Source organism: Leopardus geoffroyi, chromosome A1, assembly GCF_018350155.1.
Source record: "Leopardus geoffroyi isolate Oge1 chromosome A1, O.geoffroyi_Oge1_pat1.0, whole genome shotgun sequence".
Taxonomy (NCBI): Eukaryota; Metazoa; Chordata; class Mammalia; order Carnivora; family Felidae; genus Leopardus; species Leopardus geoffroyi.
In genome coordinates this window covers 176,346,172-176,365,515 of record NC_059326.1, presented here as the reverse complement: position 1 = coordinate 176,365,515, position 19,344 = coordinate 176,346,172, and the positions used below count along the sequence as shown (strand labels likewise).

The 19,344-nt window shown below is 44.8% G+C and overlaps 1 protein-coding gene across 3 annotated transcripts; it reads left to right on the top strand.

Moving 5' to 3' along the window:
• The first annotated feature begins 614 nt into the window (after positions 1-614).
• Positions 615-14,028, top strand: BNIP1 (BCL2 interacting protein 1). 3 transcript variants are annotated; one of them, XM_045501196.1, is made up of 7 exons: positions 616-786; positions 2,883-2,975; positions 6,696-6,787; positions 9,114-9,215; positions 9,970-10,088; positions 11,037-11,091; positions 13,415-13,570. In XM_045501196.1, exons 1-7 carry the CDS (start codon positions 703-705, stop codon positions 13,446-13,448), a joined length of 579 nt encoding a protein of 192 aa, XP_045357152.1. In that variant the 5' UTR covers positions 616-702; the 3' UTR covers positions 13,449-13,570. The 3 variants fall into 3 exon arrangements, with proteins under 3 accessions (XP_045357142.1, XP_045357152.1, XP_045357131.1); XM_045501186.1 differs by lacking the exon at positions 13,415-13,570 and having other exon boundaries at positions 615-786; positions 11,037-11,501; XM_045501175.1 differs by lacking the exon at positions 11,037-11,091 and having other exon boundaries at positions 622-786; positions 13,415-14,028.
• The last annotated feature ends 5,316 nt before the right edge of the window (positions 14,029-19,344 follow it).

The following is a 19,344-nucleotide window of genomic DNA, read 5'->3' as shown; positions in this document are numbered from 1 at the left end:
ATTTAATAATAAAAATAAAACGAAGAGCCACCATTTTCTGAGAGTCTGCTCTTAATTATTTCCATCAAAACTACTCCAGCGAGGTAGATTTAATAAATCCAACTGTACACAAAAGGGAACTGCCAGGAGCCACAACAGAGGTGTAAGCTGGGAGGTGGCTTGATCAGTTGTGATTTTAGAACAACATTGGACCAACAGGAGGTGCTCTAAGAGAACTGCCTTGAATCCCATACATTAAAAGTATTAATAACATTTATCATTTTTGCATTTATTCCACAATTTATATTCACTGTAGAACTTATAAAAAATACAAGAAAGTTTAAAGAAATATAAAAAATTGTTAATTCCACCCTCTAGAGAATCCCAAGTGATACTTTCCTTCCAGTCTTCTCCCCCCGCCCCCACCTTTATGTAAAAAATATGTAGTGATTAGAATGGCTCTTAGATAGAAGATGTGGAGAGGTCAGTGTTAAAACGCCCTTGATACTCCTTCTCTTCTTCCTTTTCTTAGGACCACACCAAGGTGAGAGCCGATTCCCTCCGCGTTTTCAGGGATACTCCCCAGGACTCATCGCCGCCACGCTCGCTCGCCTCAAGCCGGTCTCTAGGGGGCGCTGCTGCAAGACCTGGAGCGGAAGGAAGGCGATGCTGAAACGCGGTTAAATTTGGGCACCGCCGCCGCCCGTAGTCGGCGTCCTCAACATGGCGGCTCCCCAGGATGTCCACGTCCGTATCTGTAACCAAGAGATTGTCAAATTTGACCTGGAGGTGAAGGCGCTTATCCAGGTACTATTCCCGGGACCCCTGTCGGGCCCCAACAGCCCTAAACCCAGGCTCCTCTGGCCTCCTTGTAAGCTCGGCTGTCTCACTCCCAAGCTTTCCCCGCTTGGTGAAGTCTCCGAGGTCGTTGGCCCCGTCCCAGGGCCGGCTGCTCCCTCCCTCCCCCTTTGGTCCATCTCCTCGACCATTGGCCTTGATCCTCTATCCAGTTGCGGTTGTCTTGCCCTCTTCTGGACACTCTCATGCTCCCCCATCCTGACCAAGCTTACCCTTTGTGACCCCCACTGGTCCCTCCCACTCACACTTCTCGACCCGGACCGCCACACAACATACCTGTCACCTTGGGTGGCCCCGCCTTCTGACACCGCCCTCCCCACCAGTTGGTGGCGTCCTGAGAGCCATTGGCCCCGCCCACTCCTGACCTGCTCCTCTGGGTCTGGTGCCCGGTGACACCAAAGGCCGCCTGACACGGGAGGCACCAGGTGAAACGAACGTAACCTAGGCCGTAGTTGTGACTCTGTAAATGAGGAAATCAGGTAAAATGCCAAGGCCCGGGGCAAAACTGCGACCCGGACGAGGAAAGTCAGCCTAGAGAAGGGGCTTAGGGAGTCTCTACAACTTTCTTTAACTGATGGGGTAATTGAGGTGTTTTGCCTTAAGCTATTTAAGGTAGAAGGCAGCAGAGCGATGAACCAATTGGCACAGGCAAGAGTTAGGAATGTAGAAATGATCCCAAGTCATTTCCATTTCCAACAGATGCTATTAAACATTAGATGTAGGGGCGCCTGGGTGGCTCAGTCTGTTAAGCGGCCGACTTCAGCTCAGGTCATGATCTCGCGATCAGTGAGTTCGAGCCCTGCGTCAGGCTCTGTGCTGACAGCTCAGAGCCTGGAGCCTGTTTCAGATTCTGTGTCTCCCTCTCTCTGACCCTCCCCCGTTCATGCTCTGTCTCTCTGTCTCAAAAATAAATAAACGTTAAAAAAAAATTTTTTTTTTAAATAAACATTAGATGTAGACGCAGAGTTTGCAAGTAACTGTGGCAAAAACTGAAGGAAAGTCGGATTCCCCATGGAAACCCGATGCAGGATAAACCAAATTAGTGCTTTATCATGGTGCAAGAAGTGGGGTTTAATAAGTCAGAGAACAAGTGAGGAAACTTGATGCAAACATTTAAACTTCTTCAACTTCACTTCTTCTCCATACACACTGCAGTACTTCTGGGCTGACTCTGGAAAAATAAGCGTAGGATTCATACAAATAAAACATTTTCACATAATCTAAGTGGGGTAAGCCCCTTTTGTACTGTCTGTGTTTGGGTTCTCATGATTGCAAATGAGAAAGATTGATTATACGTAGATGTACTGCACTCTTACTGTGTTCCAGCTCCCCTGCAAAGTGCTTTACATACATATATGGTTTATGTGGTAGGTAATGTGGTGAGGAAACTGAGGCACAGAGAACTCAATGACTTTTTGTTACACAGCTCAGAAATTGCTACAGCCAGAAATTGCGTCTGCATACTCTGGCTCCAGGACCTGCTCTAAAACCTGACCCCAGGGCTTTTGGATGCCCAGAAACCAATTCTAGATCTCCCCTCGAACATGTCTGTAGAAAACAATTCTAGATCTCCCCTTGAACATGTCTGTAAACACCGTGATTTATATATAATAGAGGGTTTGTAAAATCAGGGTGAAGTTAATCTTGTCATATGATTCCAGGAGTTGATCCTGATTTTCAAGTTGGAAAGTTCTAAAGTTATAGCGTCACTTTTGGATGTCCGTTCTTGTTGGACATACAAGCTGCTTTAAGCCTTTTATACTGATCCTGTGGTGTTTTGTTGAAATCAGGAACTAGTAAGTCAGGACAGCTGTGTTTCTTTTCATACTTTTGTATTACCTGCTCAGAATTACAGAAATAGGAGAGAAATGTAAATGATAATGTTTTTGCTTGTGTTGCTGAGGTAAACAGCAAAGATCAGGATGAATTAACAGGCAGTAGGCCAGCCTTAGTTGTGGTCTGAGCCAGTTTTCTCACTATACAGATGGTATCATTTCACTTCATTGCCTTGAGAAAGTCCCTCTCACCTTTTCAATGTCTCCTAGGATATTCGGGATTGTTCAGGACCATTAAGTGCACTTACTGAACTGAATACTAAAGTGAAAGAGAAGTTTCAGCAACTGCGGCACAGAATACAGGTGAGTAGCTGCAGAAGTAAGATGTGGAGAATGCGTCACAATGAGGGGGCTCCATCCGGGAGCCGCCTGAGCGCTGTCCGGTTTCTTCAGTAGACATTTAGACAGTGAGGGTAACTGTACTAACTTGCTCTCAAGGTAAAAGTGAAGAACTTTTGAATGCGTTGCTACTGTCTCTTGAGGTGTTTTTTTGTTTGTTTGTTTCCTGCTGCTCTTTGCCCAGCCTCTTCCTCCCTGTTCCTGAGGTCTCCAATCACATCATATGCACATATAACACTCCTGAATCCAACAATGGCATATGTGCAATCTCAAAACCAGTGGAGCGAGAAGTACCTGTTTGCATAGCCTGTTTGTGCTGCTGTGCCCTAGAGAGAATAAGATGAGTACATGGGCCTGCCCTTCGCTGGGTGGGTCCTGGGGCCCTTGGTCTCACTCTGTGGTACTGGAGTTTAGAGATGTGCGCTTTTCCTGTGACCTGGCCCCACAGGCCAGCCAACAACTCTTGTTGCTTAACAGAGGATAGTCTATTTCAAAGCTGGTAGCAAAACTGGCCATTTGGACCTGAGAAATCGTACATCTGGGCCCTGTGTATTGCTTTCCTAAGGGATTTTCAAGGGCAGTTTTGAAAATAAGTACTTTCGGGGCGCCTGGGTGGCGCAGTCGGTTAAGCGTCCGACTTCAGCCAGGTCACGATCTCGCGGTCCAGGAGTTCGAGCCCCGCGTCAGGCTCTGGGCTGATGGCTCAGAGCCTGGAGCCTGTTTCCGATTCTGTGTCTCCCTCTCTCTCTGCCCCTCCCCCGTTCATGCTCTGTCTCTCTCTGTCCCAAAAATAAATAAACGTTGAAAAAAAAAATTTTTTTTTTAAAAAAAGAAAATAAGTACTTTCTGCCGTAAGAGTTCACTTTAGAATTTTAGCAAGGTCACTGAACCTAGCTGATCTTTTTTTGCCTCTGTCTGTAGCACTGATTTATAATTGAATTTTTATTTTTGAAAGGCTGTTACTTTCTCATGTATGTGTATACATTCGATGTATGTATGCCCATGGGTGAATATGGACACTCAGTGAAAAGTCCCATGTATGAGTGTTATTATTCTCTGTTCCTCTCCTCCACACAGGTAACCACATTTGTTACTTAGGTATCTTTTCATGGTGTATCTACTCAAATACTAAAAAAAAGCCAAATATATTTTCTTATTTCCAGTTTCTCATATAAAAGGTAGCATACTAAAACACCACTTTTTAAAACTTAACAATATCTTTTGGAAATCTTTCCATATCAGTATTAGAGTGCTCCCTCGTTCTTTTTTTATAGTCCTAGTTTTCTAGCCAGTTCTGTATCAAAGGGCATTTTATTTGGACTACTTCTCTGCTTTTTGGTTTTTCGTTTGTTTTGCTTTTTAAAGCTAATGCATTCCCTGAAAGACCTTTCTTCGACTCTCATGATTGCAACTCTGCAGCCACACCCACCACCTTAAGTATTTTCATGTTCTTTCTGTTTAAGTATCTGAGTGCTCAGTGTTTATTTCCTTCACTAATTGAAATTACTTCACTGATACATATACATATTTATTATGTCCCTCTCTCCCATAATCACCTCCTCGAGCACCAGAATATCCTGGCACCTAGTAAGGACTTAATAAGCACATGGTCAGTGAATGAATAACCCCATCCCAGTTTTATCTGCATTTCCTCAACCTTTATACCAGGAAATATATACAAGATTTCTATTTGATGTTTTTAGCTCTTTATGAATGACTACTTTGTGTATTTGTGACAAGATTGTGTAGTACTGGGGAACTGGCCTCATATCCTCAACATATGCCTCAGCTGGGCATCGACTGACTGTGTAAATAACCTGTGTGAATGTCTTTGTGTATGTGGTTCTCAGACTGGAATTTGAGAACTATTTTACCCCTTTCTTTTCTTCCACAACTATTTGGTTCTCTATGATAGAACTCCCTTTTATGAGGAAACTATACATTTCTTCCTTCTTTCCTTCCTCCCTCCCTTCTTCCCATGCATCCATTCTTCCATTCAGTGATTTGGTGCCTAATAATGTGCCAGGCACAAGGAATATATATAATGAACACTAGATAAACTCCTGCTTTCCTGGAGTTCACATTCTGGTAGGGAATCTAGATTTTTTTTTTTTTTTAATGTTTATTTATTTAAAAAAAATAATGTTTGTTTATTTTTGAGAAAGAGAGAGTGTGAGCAGGGGAGAGGCAGAGAGAGAGAGAGAGACAGAATCAGAAGCAGGCTCCACGCTCTGAGTTGTCAGCACAGAGCCCGACATGGGGCTTGAACTCATGAACTGTGAGATCATGACCTGAGGTGAAGTTGGACACTTAACCAACTGAGCCACCCAGGTGCCTGGGAATCTAGATTTTAAGTAAATAATTAAGCGAGTAATTTACTGACTACATTCGCAAAACTTGCATTCCTTTACATTCTTTTTTTTCTCTGACTCAGCCATATCTGGGACCATTAATTGGAAGTTATGTCTGAGCTAGTGAAATGGTGGATACAGACACGTGTTCCTGACCAGCATGTGCAAATTAACACATAAATGAGTATATAAATAAATAAATGCATATATAAATGCACTAATATGTTGATGTTTTTAGCATCAGTAGCTTGATTGGAACTGGAACTTGTTTTAATCTGTAAACAAAGAACATGGCTTGATTCTTGAGGTATAATGACATCTTTCATTAGTGTCTGTCTGCTACTTCCATCATGTGAAGTTCTTGGGGGGGTCCCAGACTGCCACTTGTTGTGTCCACTGCCCCTCACTGAGGTGGACCGTTTGTCTCCTGGCGTTTGGTGATTCTGGGATGTGAGCAGTCCTCTTCAGCCGACCTTATCTATGGGACTTTTGTACAACCTGGACTGAAGGCAGCAGGTCTTTTCAGAGGTTTTTGGATTTGCTTTTGCTATGTCTCCTGGGGTCGTAAGTCTGGAAGCACTTTGTGTTCATTTCTCCTCGTGAAGATTCCCAAACCATTCAGAGAGGAGGAATTGTTACTCCAGATCAGCTTGAGGGTGGCTCCATGCTTTTAAATTCTCAGGAGATATTTTGTATCCTAGCCAGAGCCCAGGGCAGAAAAAGGGACCAGCTTCCATGCTGTCTCTGGTGCTGGTTGACAGACGTTTTCCTAGTTCACCTTTTCACTGGAGGGATATCCCTTTGTAGGTCTTGGATTTGTGGCTCCCTGCCTCAGATAGCTCAACACTTTGTTTGGCTGTCCATATATAGGCTTTAAAATCTTCAAACTGTTTGCTACCAGTATATTATGAAATAGGTACAGAGATGGAGAATGAACATTTAGACACATATAGCAGTTTGATGTTTGCATGTATCTCAAAGTGGGACCAAGGGGCTCCTATTTAGTAATTTTTCCCCCCTTTTGATTCCAGTCATGGCCCGGACTACAGGAGTAAATGTCCTATCCCAGGGCAGTTGTGCCTCACTCACAGTCTGACATCTCTGGCTCTTAGTTTCCTTCTCACCTTGGGGCCCTGAGGATTGTCCTTACTTTCTTGCAAACTCAGCTCTATATTTAGAAGGATGTTTGTTATATGTCACCTGGCATTCCTGAGTGTTCTCTTTTAGGAGCATTTTTAAGTGCTATCATATAACCTCCCTAGAAAGAGAAGTGCTCTTTGGTTTTTATATTGGCTTTTAAAATCATTTTAACATAGAGCTGTTTTCCCCAAAGGAGCTTGAGCAGTCAGCTAAAGAGCAAGACAAAGAGTCAGAGAAGCAGGTTCTGCTCCAGGAAGTGGAGAATCACAAGAAGCAGATGCTCAGGTAGGTGGGGCCTGTGCTGGGTCACTTGCTCTGTGGGAGGCTTGTGCAGAGCTTTGCCTAATAAACCTGGCTTCATGATTTAAATGTGTCATTTATACACAGACTGTCCTCTCTAGATGAGTAATTCTCAAAGCAGGGGCAGGTAGGGGCTATTGGTAGGTCGAATTGTGTATAGTTTACAAAAGCGCATTTAACCATAGGCTATATTTTTAACACAAACCCAAAAAATGGTTGCTCATGTAATACAAGGTCCTTTTTCTTTAAGGATAATTGATACCAGAAAAAGCCCGCTGAAAATGAACCTACTTAAGATGAAACAAAATTTAGAAAGTTTTAAATGGGACCTTATCTTAAAAAATGAAACCAAAAAGATGTAACTAAGGTGATGTTATGTTAAATAACTTGGAGATGATCGTTATAACTCACGTGTTAACCTTTAATTATATTACTGAGGTATGTGCTCTTTCTTGGTATTGAGTTGGGGGACTGTCCAACAGAATTGTCTGATGGCATGAAACTGTACCTGTCCCTTCACATTTGATCTTGGTACCATATCATACAGAGGATTATTGTTGCAAAAATATCGGAGGGCTCCATCATCTGTCCCAGTCCTCTGGTAGCCAGGTCATTCTCTTGAAGCCCCTGCTGATCATCGCCCTCCTAGGTGTTCTCTTCCTCCTTGTTAATTGCTCTAACTCTGCCAGATCTGTATTTGTCTGTGGTTTTGCTTCTGATTTGGGTGATGATCCAGCATTATCCTTGCTGAGAGCAGCTATGTTTATAATACCCAGCAATCAGGAGAAGACTGTGTGACAAAGATGTGGGCATGGTAGAGACTAGTGTAAGCAGGGAGGGATGTGTGCGTGGTGACCGGTGTTAAAGTGCTTGGCTCAGTAGTATCACTGTGTCATGATGGCATTTGCTTCCCTTGGCCACCAAGGATGCCCAGGTTGTAAACAGTGAGTAAAGAGGACCCTTGTATAAAGTATAGTAAATTACACGAGGTGAAACAGGCTCAGCACGGGTCTGAGAATGGCCATCCATGATGTGGAGTTACAGGTAGGGAGAGCAAGCAGTAAATGAAAACTTTGGCAAGCCGTGTTGAGACAGCGGTTGTGCTTGCCCGTGTTATTGTGCTTATCACACCGGTCAACAAATCCTTTGTTTGCTTGTCTTTCTCCCCAAGAAATGTGAGCCGCTTGAGGGCGGCCACTACGGCTCACTCATCTCTGTGTCACAGGGTCGAGCAGAGCTCCCTTGCCCACAGTTTGAAAATGTAATTGATTCTTTTTAAATATCAGGTGTGAAATGGCATAGCAGGTGCTGTTCAGGTGACAGAGAACTTGTTTTAATGTTTTAAGCACAGAGGTGCTATTAGAAAAACACCCTCTCAGTTCATGTGCCCCTTGCTTGACTTTGTAAATATCTCAGGGGTTAGCAAAACTGACGTGATCCAGCTGCCTAAGAGTTCCAGTGCTTGAGTTTGATTCTCTGAGGGGCCCAATTAACATTTTTATAGTCCATCAACAAAGGTTACACTGCTAACCCCAGGGAGCCATTCACCAAATTTGAGTTGTCTCTCACAAGGGAGATCAGGTAAAGAATGTAAGTAAATCGTGTCAAACTGGGCTCTGCTAATACATTGTGTTTGTATTGTTCATGATCGGTCTGGGTGTGTAAAAGACAGCACATCTTAAAGAAATATCGAGCAAACCCTAAGTGCTGAATCACTATATTGTTCACCTGAAACTAATATTACACTGTATGTTAACTGGAATTTAAACAAAGCTTGGAAAAGAAATACTGGGGAAAACGGTCTTTCTATGATTTTTCTACTTCTTATAACACATATTAATTGGCTAATGGGCCAGAAACTGTTGTTCTAATTGCTGGTGATCCAAAGATGAGTGAGACATGGTTCTCAAGGAATGGAACTAACCAGTACACAAGACAGAGCCTTGAAGTGTTATAGATGTGATTTGACAGAACAGGGCCTTGTATGTCCAAGGTGGATTTGAACTCTGAAACCATTGCTGGCTGTAAACACAGAAGTGCCATGGCCAAACTGCTCCCTCTGGCTGCCCTGGAAGGAAAGGGACAGCTATGGGCAGTAGGGCAGTAGGGCAGTAGGGGAACATCTTGCAGGCAGCCTCCAGGGTCCAAACCAGAGGTGTTGGAACCTTAGCTGGGGCAGCTGCTGGGGCAGCCAAGAGGGAGAAATGTCGGGAGGTGGAGATGGGCTCTGTGGGCCAGGCCTTCCCCATCACTCACTTGCGGTGACTTGATCTGACTGACAGAAACTCATGCGAGACCCTTCTGATTCCAGCAATCAGACCTCATGGAGGAAGGCTAATCTCACTTGCAAAATTGCTATCGACAATCTAGAGAAAGCAGAACTTCTCCAGGGAGGAGACCTCTTAAGGCAAAGGTATCTTTCTTTTTGTCTTTCTGGGCCCTGATAATGGAATTGACAAGGTGCAAAACCCACTGTAGGCAGCCCCTTGTTTTCAATGTAAAACTGGTACTTAATTTTATTATATAAGTAGTATTTTTTAAAGTATGAAAGAAATATATGCTTACTTGTAATAAACTGATAAAGAAAAATATTAATTGTAAAATGAGAATAAGCTGTAATCGTGTTACAAATGTTGTGATGTATTGTCTCCTCCCATTATTTTTTTTACAAAGTCAAAAATCGTACTATATATAAAATTTAGTATCTTGCTCGTCTTCACATCGTATAACACAAAGACTTGCTTGTTGTTTTAGAAAACTCTTTAAACGAAGTTTTAAGAGTCCGTAGTATTCTCTTGTATTAACTAATCCCCTGTTCGCATGTGTTTACATTTCTAGTTTGTCAGTATTATACATAATACACAAGGGCACGTCTTAGGACATAAGGCTTTGTCCACATTTTGGATATTTCCTTTGGAGAGATTCCCAGGGATGAGATTATTGGGCAAAAGGCACGAACATTTCTAAGGGTCCTGATACCTGTTGCCGAATTGCTCTCACAGAAGGGTAGCAGTCTTCAGCACATCCTTGGTGGCATTGACTGCGATCATTGATATTTAAGTATATATGGTATCTTGATAAATAAAAAAATGGAATCTCATTTGAAAATGGGGTTTTCTCGCAGTCAGGCTTTTGTTGACATTCCTCCTCCCACTCTGGATTTTTAGGAAAACCACCAAAGAGAGCCTGGCCCAGACATCCAGTTCCATTACGGAGAGCCTCATGGGGATCAGCAGGATGATGTCCCAGCAGGTTCAGCAGAGTGAGGAAGCCATGCAGACGCTAGGTAAAGCCAGACCTGGAGTTAGAAGCTTCTCCCAGAGACACCAGCTCCAGAGCCTTTGCCTTGGCACCTGCCACCAGGCTCTTCCACCTCTGCCCCCCACCCTAGTCCCGAAGCTTGCTGACGTGGGTGGCTTCTCACTTCTTCGACAGCGTGGTCTTGCCCAGAGTGGGATGTGTTGGTCTTACTTCTCTTTTTGGTTTTCATGGTTGTACTAGAAGATCTGCACACCACTGTCAAAATGTTTCCCCAGCAGAAGCACTTCCAGGGTCTCATGTGAAAGGCAGAGATCTCCAGGCCTTCTTCTGGAGAGTGGGTCCCAGCAGGGCCGGGGGAGGGGCCTGGGAGTCTGTATTTTTTTATCTGGCATTCTGTGGACCCGTGTGGCCAGGCAGGCTTGGGAATCACTGCCTAGGGAGATGTTTAGTGTATCGGCTGCCGACGAGGCTGCTAGGACCTCGGCTTACAATTATACCCCCCAGTGTTATTTTCACTGTGAACTGCTTTTAAAAGATACAGTCAAAGGCCATAGAAGAAGCTGCTGGAGCATCTGGTTCTCTCCCAGCAGCTTTCCCATAGTGCCTCTCTTGTAATGCAGAAGAGAATTGGCCCTCTTCAGGGTCTTCCATATAGGAAAACAGAAGAGGAGAGTTTACACTTTGAAACACTTTTGGCAGATTTCACAAAGAGACAGTAGAGAGCATGGTGCAGAGGTCCAATGGACCCGTTCCCCCAGCTTCAGCAGCTGTCTGCTCATGGCCAGTCTTGTTTCGGCTCCACCCTTCCGTGCCCTCATCTGGATTATGAAGCAAATCACAGACATCATCTATAAATATCTCAGTGTGTCTCTCTGAAAGATAAGAGGCTCGTGAAACAAAAAACAAAACCAGAGCACGATACCATTATCACCCCTAAACAGTATCTGTCATTTTGAGCCACTTTTTTTTTCAGTGCACTCTTCAAACAGGCAGAAAAGCACAAGGAAAGCAAGCAGCTTGTCCCCAAGGTCAGTCCCTCTGTTTGAAACGTATCTGGGCATTTAGGCTCAGAACCAGCCGGTCACCTCCTCTACATGTGTGCTGGGGGTGGGGCTCAAGCCTTGGTAGATGCCTTGGAGAACATGCCAAAGGGGGGGCCGCCTGGCCTTGTTAGTTGAGGGCTTTTCTGCTTTGATGCAGGTGACGGGCTGCGCATGCACATACCGGAAACAGATAATGTAGTTAAATGGTGAGAAGGGTACAGAGATGCCGATGGCCTCTGGGGTTTTCAGGGCTGTTCTTGGGGCCCATTCTCTCCTACCAGGAGAGAAGCTGTTGAAGAAAAAAGAATCCAATATTTTAATTTTTTTTTTTAATGTATTTATTTTTGAGAGAGAAAGTGTGTGCTCAAGAGCGAGTCGGGGAGGGTCAGAGAGAGAGGGAGACACAGAATCTGAGGCAGGCTATGGGCTCTGAGCTGTCAGCACAGAGCCCAGTGTGGGACATGAACTCACGGACTGCAAGATCATTACCTGAACCGAAGTCAGATGCTTAACCGGCTGTGCCACCCAGATGCCCCAAAAGAATGCAATTGTTAATCCTTTCCTTGTAGCTCAGAAAGTCAGCTTGATTTAAAAGCCTGTTAGGACTACAGTTATGTTTTGTTTTGTTTTGTTTTGTTTTGTTTTGTTTTGTTTTATTTAAAGCATATTAGGGATATAATGGAATTTGCTGAAATTGAGTGGGGTAGTAGTGTGGGGACAAGAGTGCCAGGGAGTTAGCAGTTTAGGGTATGGGTGATGGGCACAGGGCATTTCATGATACTATTCTGTCTACTTTGGCGATGCTTTAAAATCCTCTATGATTTTTAAAAAGAAAGGCCTACTAGCTTTTTTTCTGAACAAGCTCTTACTTAGGTTTTTGGAATGGCAGCAGGCATAGAGAAAGAGGACCAAGAGGGATTTTTGATATCTGAGTGTTTATTTTCACCCCTCATCTGCCTGTGTATAAATGCTTCTCTGTTTCCTCTGGTAATTTCTTTTACTTACTTATTAACTTTTAATTTTGTGAGAAGGTAACATATATTACATGATTAAGGAGGAACCTCTAGGCCAACACTGTCCAACAGAAACACAATGTGAGCCACATATGTAACTTTAAATTTTCCAGTAGGCACATTAAAAAGGTAAAAAGAAGCCTTTGAATGTATTTAACCCATTACATATAAAATATTACCATTTCACTCTGCAATTAATATGAAAAATTATTGATACTTTACCTTCTTTTTTTTTTTTTTTTTCATGCTAAGTCTTTGAAATCGTGTGTGTTTGACACTTAGGGACGTCTCAGTTTGGTTTAGCCACATTTCACATGCTCATGTGCTGCATACGTCCAGGGGCTGCCATGTTGGGCTGCCTCGTAGACACCAGGTCTACTCCCCAAGGGCAACCACTGTTACCACTTTCTTTTACAGCCTCCTGAGGTCTTCCAAGCACGTCTAGCACAAGCAGATTAAATACTGTTTATACTCCTCTCTCTTCCATAAGTGGAAATTTTCACATACGCTCTTTCACACCTCACTTTAACAGCATATTTTATTCTGTGGATGTTTTGATGATGCCTTGCTAGGCTTTGTGGGAGAATCTTGCCGCATATACTCAAGTGTCAGGCCCAGATACCCATACTCAGAAGTAAATTTGACTCCTGGATACAATGAGCCTTCAGGGACATGTACCTCCCCTTAGATTTCATACAGTGGCCAGAGCACAGGTGCGTCATCTTTAAAGCTACAGCAGTGTCTCAGGACTGAAGGACTGGTATGTGTGTGTGAGGGCTTGTGGCAAGGCCCAGCCCAACTTCTTGTGATCCCACAAAGAGCAGATCTGACTGTCAGGGGTGCAGGTGGGGTGCACCTTGGACAGTCTTGGTGACTCCCAGCTTCTGCCCCCTTACCGTACATTGCCTGGCCACAGTCACCCAAGTTCGTTTTGGGACTGGTGGTTCTCAACACCTCCCTGCTTCAGAAAACTGAAGTTGGTGGTCAGGAAAGGAACTCGCTTCTGCTTTTTTCCCTGGTGATGTTCATGTTGGAGAACACCTAGTTATGGCCCCGTGACATTGTATATAAAGCCACATCGCTCTAAGCTGGATGAGACCTAGAGAAGTGCTTTCCTTGTAGTATCCTTATTCTTTGCTCCTCTGGATTGTCTCTGCTCACGTCTTTGCTTCTGGCTCAAGGGAACTTGCTATAGAGTGCAGTGTTATTTAGTGGTAACCCAGCCAGCAGAGCAAAGTCTTTGGTTTTGGTGCTCTACGGTCTCTGAGTCAGGCTTCCTCCCTCTTTTGTTTCAGCCAATTCTTCCCGGACTATCCTGGATGCAAATGAAGAGTTTAAGTCCATGTCAGGGACCATCCAGTTGGGACGGAAGCTTATCACAAAATATAATCGCCGAGAGCTGACGGACAAACTTCTCATTTTCCTTGCCCTGGCCCTTTTCCTCGCTACGGTCCTCTATATTATAAAAAAGCGGCTCTTTCCATTTTTGTAAGATAGGGAATTACCAGCTTTTGCCCTTTAAAGTCCGGTGTCAAGATCTGGCCATGCTACCAAGCTCTGGTAAACCAGTCCATGCCTCCACGGTCTGCTCCAGTTGTTCTACGGGTTGGATGGAGGCACAGAGTTCCCCAGGTTCCTGCAGGTGGCTGGCTTGCAAAGGGCGAGCAGAGCAAGGTGTCATTGAGACACCTTCAGGGACACAGGGACTCCACGAGCCGTCGCAACAGTGCTTATGGCTGTCACATGGGGCATTCAGAGGCCAGCCTTCAGGCTTTGATCCTCCTTTCTCTCCTTCTCCTGCTGTGGCCTTAGTGCCAGATCTGGTAGAAGGAAGAGAAAAGTGGGGGGGAAGGAGGATAAGGAAAACTCACGTCCATTTCTTGAATAAACTTGACTATATTTAATAGAATGAAATGCATTTGGATTATAAGGTATCCTTCTGGGAATTTGTGTCCTGCTTTTGGTGTCCAGATTTATAGGACATGAACTTAGATCATTTATTTGTTCACCCAACAAAGGATTATTAGGCGGCAGTCATATGCAATGTATTACAGACCCTGCCGACTGTTACAAATAGATTGGTAAAGCAGCTGTGGTTCCTCCCTCAGGGAGCAAGGAGAACAAGATCTCATAGGCTCTAAAAAAGTAAGTTACAAAAAGCCCCCACCGGAGGTGGCTGACCCATCTGAAAAGGCTGAGGCAAACAGCCTTTTCTTTCTGTGTACAGTGGTGGGCCTGGCCTCTCGGTGTGCAGCGTCTTGGGGGCTGGCGCATGTCTTTCTCTTTGAGGTGCAGAGCTAAATATAACGATGAGAGGGAGGCTAGTGATAAGCGGAGTCCTGTCTGGGCCTGAGTTCTGTCGAGGCCTGGGGATCCTAGGGCTCAGGCTGGGAGACGTTCGTGTCCTTGTGCTATAGGCCTAGCTGGCCTCACACATGAAATCCCAGCCTCCCCACTATTTATAGCCCCAGAGGCCCTGGGATGTGTAACATGGAGGCAGAGGGGAAAGTGAAAAGAACATGGACTTTGAGCCTTGGTTTTGAGTCTTGGCTGTTTAACTAAAGGACCATGTGACTGTGGGCAAGATACCTTATGTCACTAAGCCTTAGTTTCCCCACCTGTAACATGGGGGTGATAGTCCACATAGACATTTGTTTAGTCAACATGAGACTCCAACAAGAATGTGAAGTAACAAGTGCAGCTTCTGTCTGACTGAGCAGTGGGCTCCCCAAATGGGGCCACCTCCAGGGCTCTGGACCCTGAGGTTTCCTGCAGCAAACAGGGGGTTCGGTGAAAGCTGGCCTGGGCATCACAAGTTCTGTTTAGATCTGTTTGAGCAGAGGATGTCAACAGTTAAGGCTTTGGCTTCAGTTATGAACTGCCAGATCTTCATGGGACCAAGTACTTAAGAGATTGGCTGCACACCTCAGACTGACTAGTTTAATGAGTAGGTTCTCAGTTAAAGTGCGTGCGCGTGTGTGTGTGTGCATGTGTGTACACACTTCTATATATACATATATCATACTTAAACGATTTCTGGCCTCAGAAGACACTCACTGCAAATTGTGCATGCATGTGTCTTATTTATAGTCAAATTAAAGCTGAGAATAAAGCACAGATGGGAAATTCCCACTCAGATTCCAGCTGTAAGTGCAGCAGATGGATGTTATCAATTTAGGATTTTCTTGTCTTAACATTTTTCTTTACCACTTCCCACTAATTGTCAACATCCTCCTTCCAATATGGGAATGTGTGGGCGCTGTACTCCTTAAAAAATCTCCCTTTGACTTTATTCTTCTGTAACTTGCTAGGTTGAATTTGAAATGTCACCAATAGCATTGTATCTTGGAACCCCATTCAGCCACCGGGATTCAAAGTCATCCCCTAGCAGGCTGGCTGGACAGAGAGCAACCATCTCCATGTTCAACCGTGAGGGGGCAGTGTTCACATTTGCTCTGTGGTCTTGCTGTGTGTACAGCTTCATCAGTCCATACGGAATGTTCTTGCGGATTTTTTTTTCCCACGTACCAGACTTTAAAAACAAACAAACGTACACATGTACAAAGTTTATAGTTTTAGAAGATGTTTCACAGATGATTTTCATTTTCACTGTGAAAAGTAAGGCCAGCTTGTGTTCTACAGTTTGGTTAGGTGACAGTCAAAGAATTAAAAGTATAGAGCAGCTGTCAAGAGGTCGTTCATTCCAAGTATTTACTGAGCACGTACTTTGTACCAGGCACTGTGCTAGGTATAGGTAGTGAATAAAACAAAGATTCCCTGTTGTTGTGGAACTTAAAATATGTGAGAGAGGGCAGGCAGATGATAAACAAATAAGCCATTCATTCTGTTAGACAATAAGTGGTCTAGGAAAGAGGGAAGCCCGCTAATGGAGACAGGAATGTAGGTGTGGGGATAGGTTTGCAGTATTAAGTAGGGTGGTCAGAGCTGGCCTCACTGAGGAGGTGAGGTCTGAGCAAAGGCTTGTTGGGGAGGGAGACCCCTTAGCCATGCGGACTGCTGGGGGAGATGGGCTCCGGCACAGGGACCAGATGGGGCTGGAGCAAAGGCCTATGGTGGGAGCACCTGCAATACTGTGATTGATAGTATATATATATATATATATATATATATATATATATATATATATATGTGTGTGTGTGTGTGTGTGTGTGTGTGTGTGTGTGTGTGTATGTATATATATATATATATATATATATATATATATATATATTTATTTGGTGCGATACTGTGATTGATAGTATATATGTGTGTGTGTGTGTGTGTATGTATGTGTGTGTGTGTGTGTGTGTGTGTGTGTGTGTATGTATATATATATTTATTTGGTGTCCCCAGTCAGGGGCACAGAGCTCCTAAAACCCTTGGACTTTCCTGCAGTGAGAGCCATAAAGGTTTCTTTTGTTATGTGCATGAGGCGACTTTTGGAAAGCACTAAAGACAGGGCTGGTTGCCAGTGGACCTCAGAGGAGGGGAGAGGGGTTGGAAATTAAGTTCAGTCACCAGTGGGCCATCATTTAATCGATCATGACTGTCGAATGAAGCCTCCACAAAACCCAGGAGGACTGTGTTCAGAGATCTTCTGGGTTGGTGAACACGTGGAGATTGAGGGAGGGTGGCACACTTAGGGCATGGAAGCTCTGCATCCTTTCCTCGTGCCTTGCCCTATGCGTCTCTCCCATCTGGCTGTTCTACCCTTTCTTAATAAACTGGTCATCTAGTAAGCAAAATGTTTCTTTCATTTCTGGGAACCTCTCTAGTGAATTAAGCAAACCCGAGGAGGAGATAGGTGTTCATGGGAACCTCCCATCTACAGCCTGTTGGTCAGAAGCACAGGTGACAGCCTGGACTTGTGGTGGGCAGCTGAAGTGGGGGTTGGGGGGGAAGTTTTGTGGGACTGAGCCCTTAACCTGTGGGATCTGATGCTGTGTCCAGCAGATAGTGTCAGAATTGAGTTGAATTCTAGGATCCCAGCTGGTGTCAGAGAATCGCTTGTTGGTGTGGGGAAGAAACACACACATCAGAACTGGGTACAGAACTGGAACATGACTGATGTTTTGGAGAATAGCAGGGAAGCTAGTATGGCTAGAGCAGGGTGTGAGGAGTCCTAGAAAAGTAACAGGAAATCGGAGATGCTGGGGGACAAAATCATGAAAAGCCTTATAGGTCATCAGAATGACTGTCCTTGTACTCTGAGGGACATGAGCCAGTGGAGCAGGGGAGTGACTTAATATGACTTACGTGTTGATAACAAAGTGACCGAGACAAGTGCAGCGCCAGGAGGCCAGCGGGGGGGACGATCGCAGATGTCCAGGTGGCAGATGATGGTGGCTTGTACCTGGCTGAGCAGGAGAGGCGGTGAGAACTAGTTATATTCTGGATATATTTTGAAGATAGAACCAACAGGATAAGATTTCTTGAAGGAATGAAAGCAAAAAACTATGAAATTCTTTTTTTTTTTTTAATTTCTTTTTATTTTTAAGAAATCTGTGTACCCAGCATGGGGCTCAAACTCACAAACCTGAGATCAAGAGTCATGTGCTCTACCAAGTCAGCCAGCCAGGTGTCCCAAAACTATGAAATTCTTGGCCTGAGTAACAAAAGGAGGAAAAGATCAGGGGTTGGGTTTTAGACCCATTGGGCTTGAGGTGATCTATTAGACCCTCTAGTCAAGACGTCAGATACACACGTAACTATGTGTCCATGGGGTTTGGGAGAGCAGTCAGGGCTAGCTGGGTAATTTGGAAGAGGCATGTAGATGGGATTTAAAGCCATGAGGTTGGATGAGACCACCCAGAGATTTGAGTATAGACAGAGAAGTAACAACTACAAAAAAAGAGGAACGCGCAAACAAGACTGAGAAGGAATGCCCAGAGACAGAGGAGGCACTTGTACTGGTTAGACTTCTTAGGGAGTCTGTTCATCATTTAATCCCCCAAACAAGGAGACTTCCCGATATACAAGGATCTGTGTTTTTTGTCATCATCTTCATCGTTATCATTGTGGCTGCCATCATCATCAAAAAGCATCTGATATTTATCGTGTTCCCGCTGTGTGCCAGGCACTTGAGGACTGCACATAAATGTAGCCCCCCTGCCTTTAAGGACAACCCAGAATGACGGTGGTGCCTGTGCACTGGGGACCTGTGGAGGGAGAGAGTGTTCCCCTGGACAGGACATGGAAGAGCATGCCGTCCCCCTGAGCCACTGCTGTCCTCTCCCCTTTACCACCCAACTTCTGTGACAAGTCTCCATTTCCTCATCTCCCACTCCGGTCTGACCTCCGCTCCTGTCACTCTCCCAAAAACAAGCCTTGCTGAGGCCTCCTCCAGACTGTTCATCTGAAGGATGTTTGCCTCCACCTTCTCTCATCCTCAGCCGTTGTTGACCAGTACCTCCTGCTTCTGTGACTCCACACTTCCGGTGTTCCTCTTGTTCTCTGAGAACTCCTGTTCATTCTTTTTTCTTCATCTCCCACTCAGCCTTAAGGGCTGCTTAGAGCTTCTGCCCTCACCTCCCTCTATATATTCTCTCACAGGCAAGGACCTCCATGTCCCCCACGGTTTAATAATCATCAGGAGAATCACTGTCAATAATTCCAAAGTTATTTCTCCACCACAGACTCTCAGGTGAGCTCCAGGTTCCTCTGTCGTCTCCATTCCTCCACTCCTCCACTGGAGCTCGTCCCTGACCTCTCTCTCCCAGGCTCTTCTCCAGCCTCCCAGTCTTCCCGGACACACCTCCCATCCCCCTTCCAGGCTTCCTGTTCCCTTCACCAAGGCCATCTGCTTGACACCTCTTCCCACCCGCCCAAGGGAGGAGACTTCATTCAACGGTCAATATATTGTTCTGAAGGAAGGCAGATACCTTGTGTTGGCGAATTTAGAAGGCCAGAAACGCTCTGCCGAAGGCAATTTGGCAGGGTGACCCAATTTGGATATTTGTCTAAGGAAAACTGTAGTCTAAAAAAAAGATAGTAACATGTAAAATAAGCTCAGTTTTCTTCCTTGAATAAAGGTGGTCTCCCCTGGGGCCCTGCCTGAGGGTTTGCCCAAGCTGTGTTTCTTCCCTAAACAAGGGCAGCATAAAAATAGCTGGGGGCTAATCTAAGAGATACCAGCCAGGAGTCTCAGCAGTTGTCAGGAATGAAGGGCTGCAGGCGGGTGGGGGGGGAGAGGAGGGGTGGGTGTTATCTACCCCACCAACCCCCC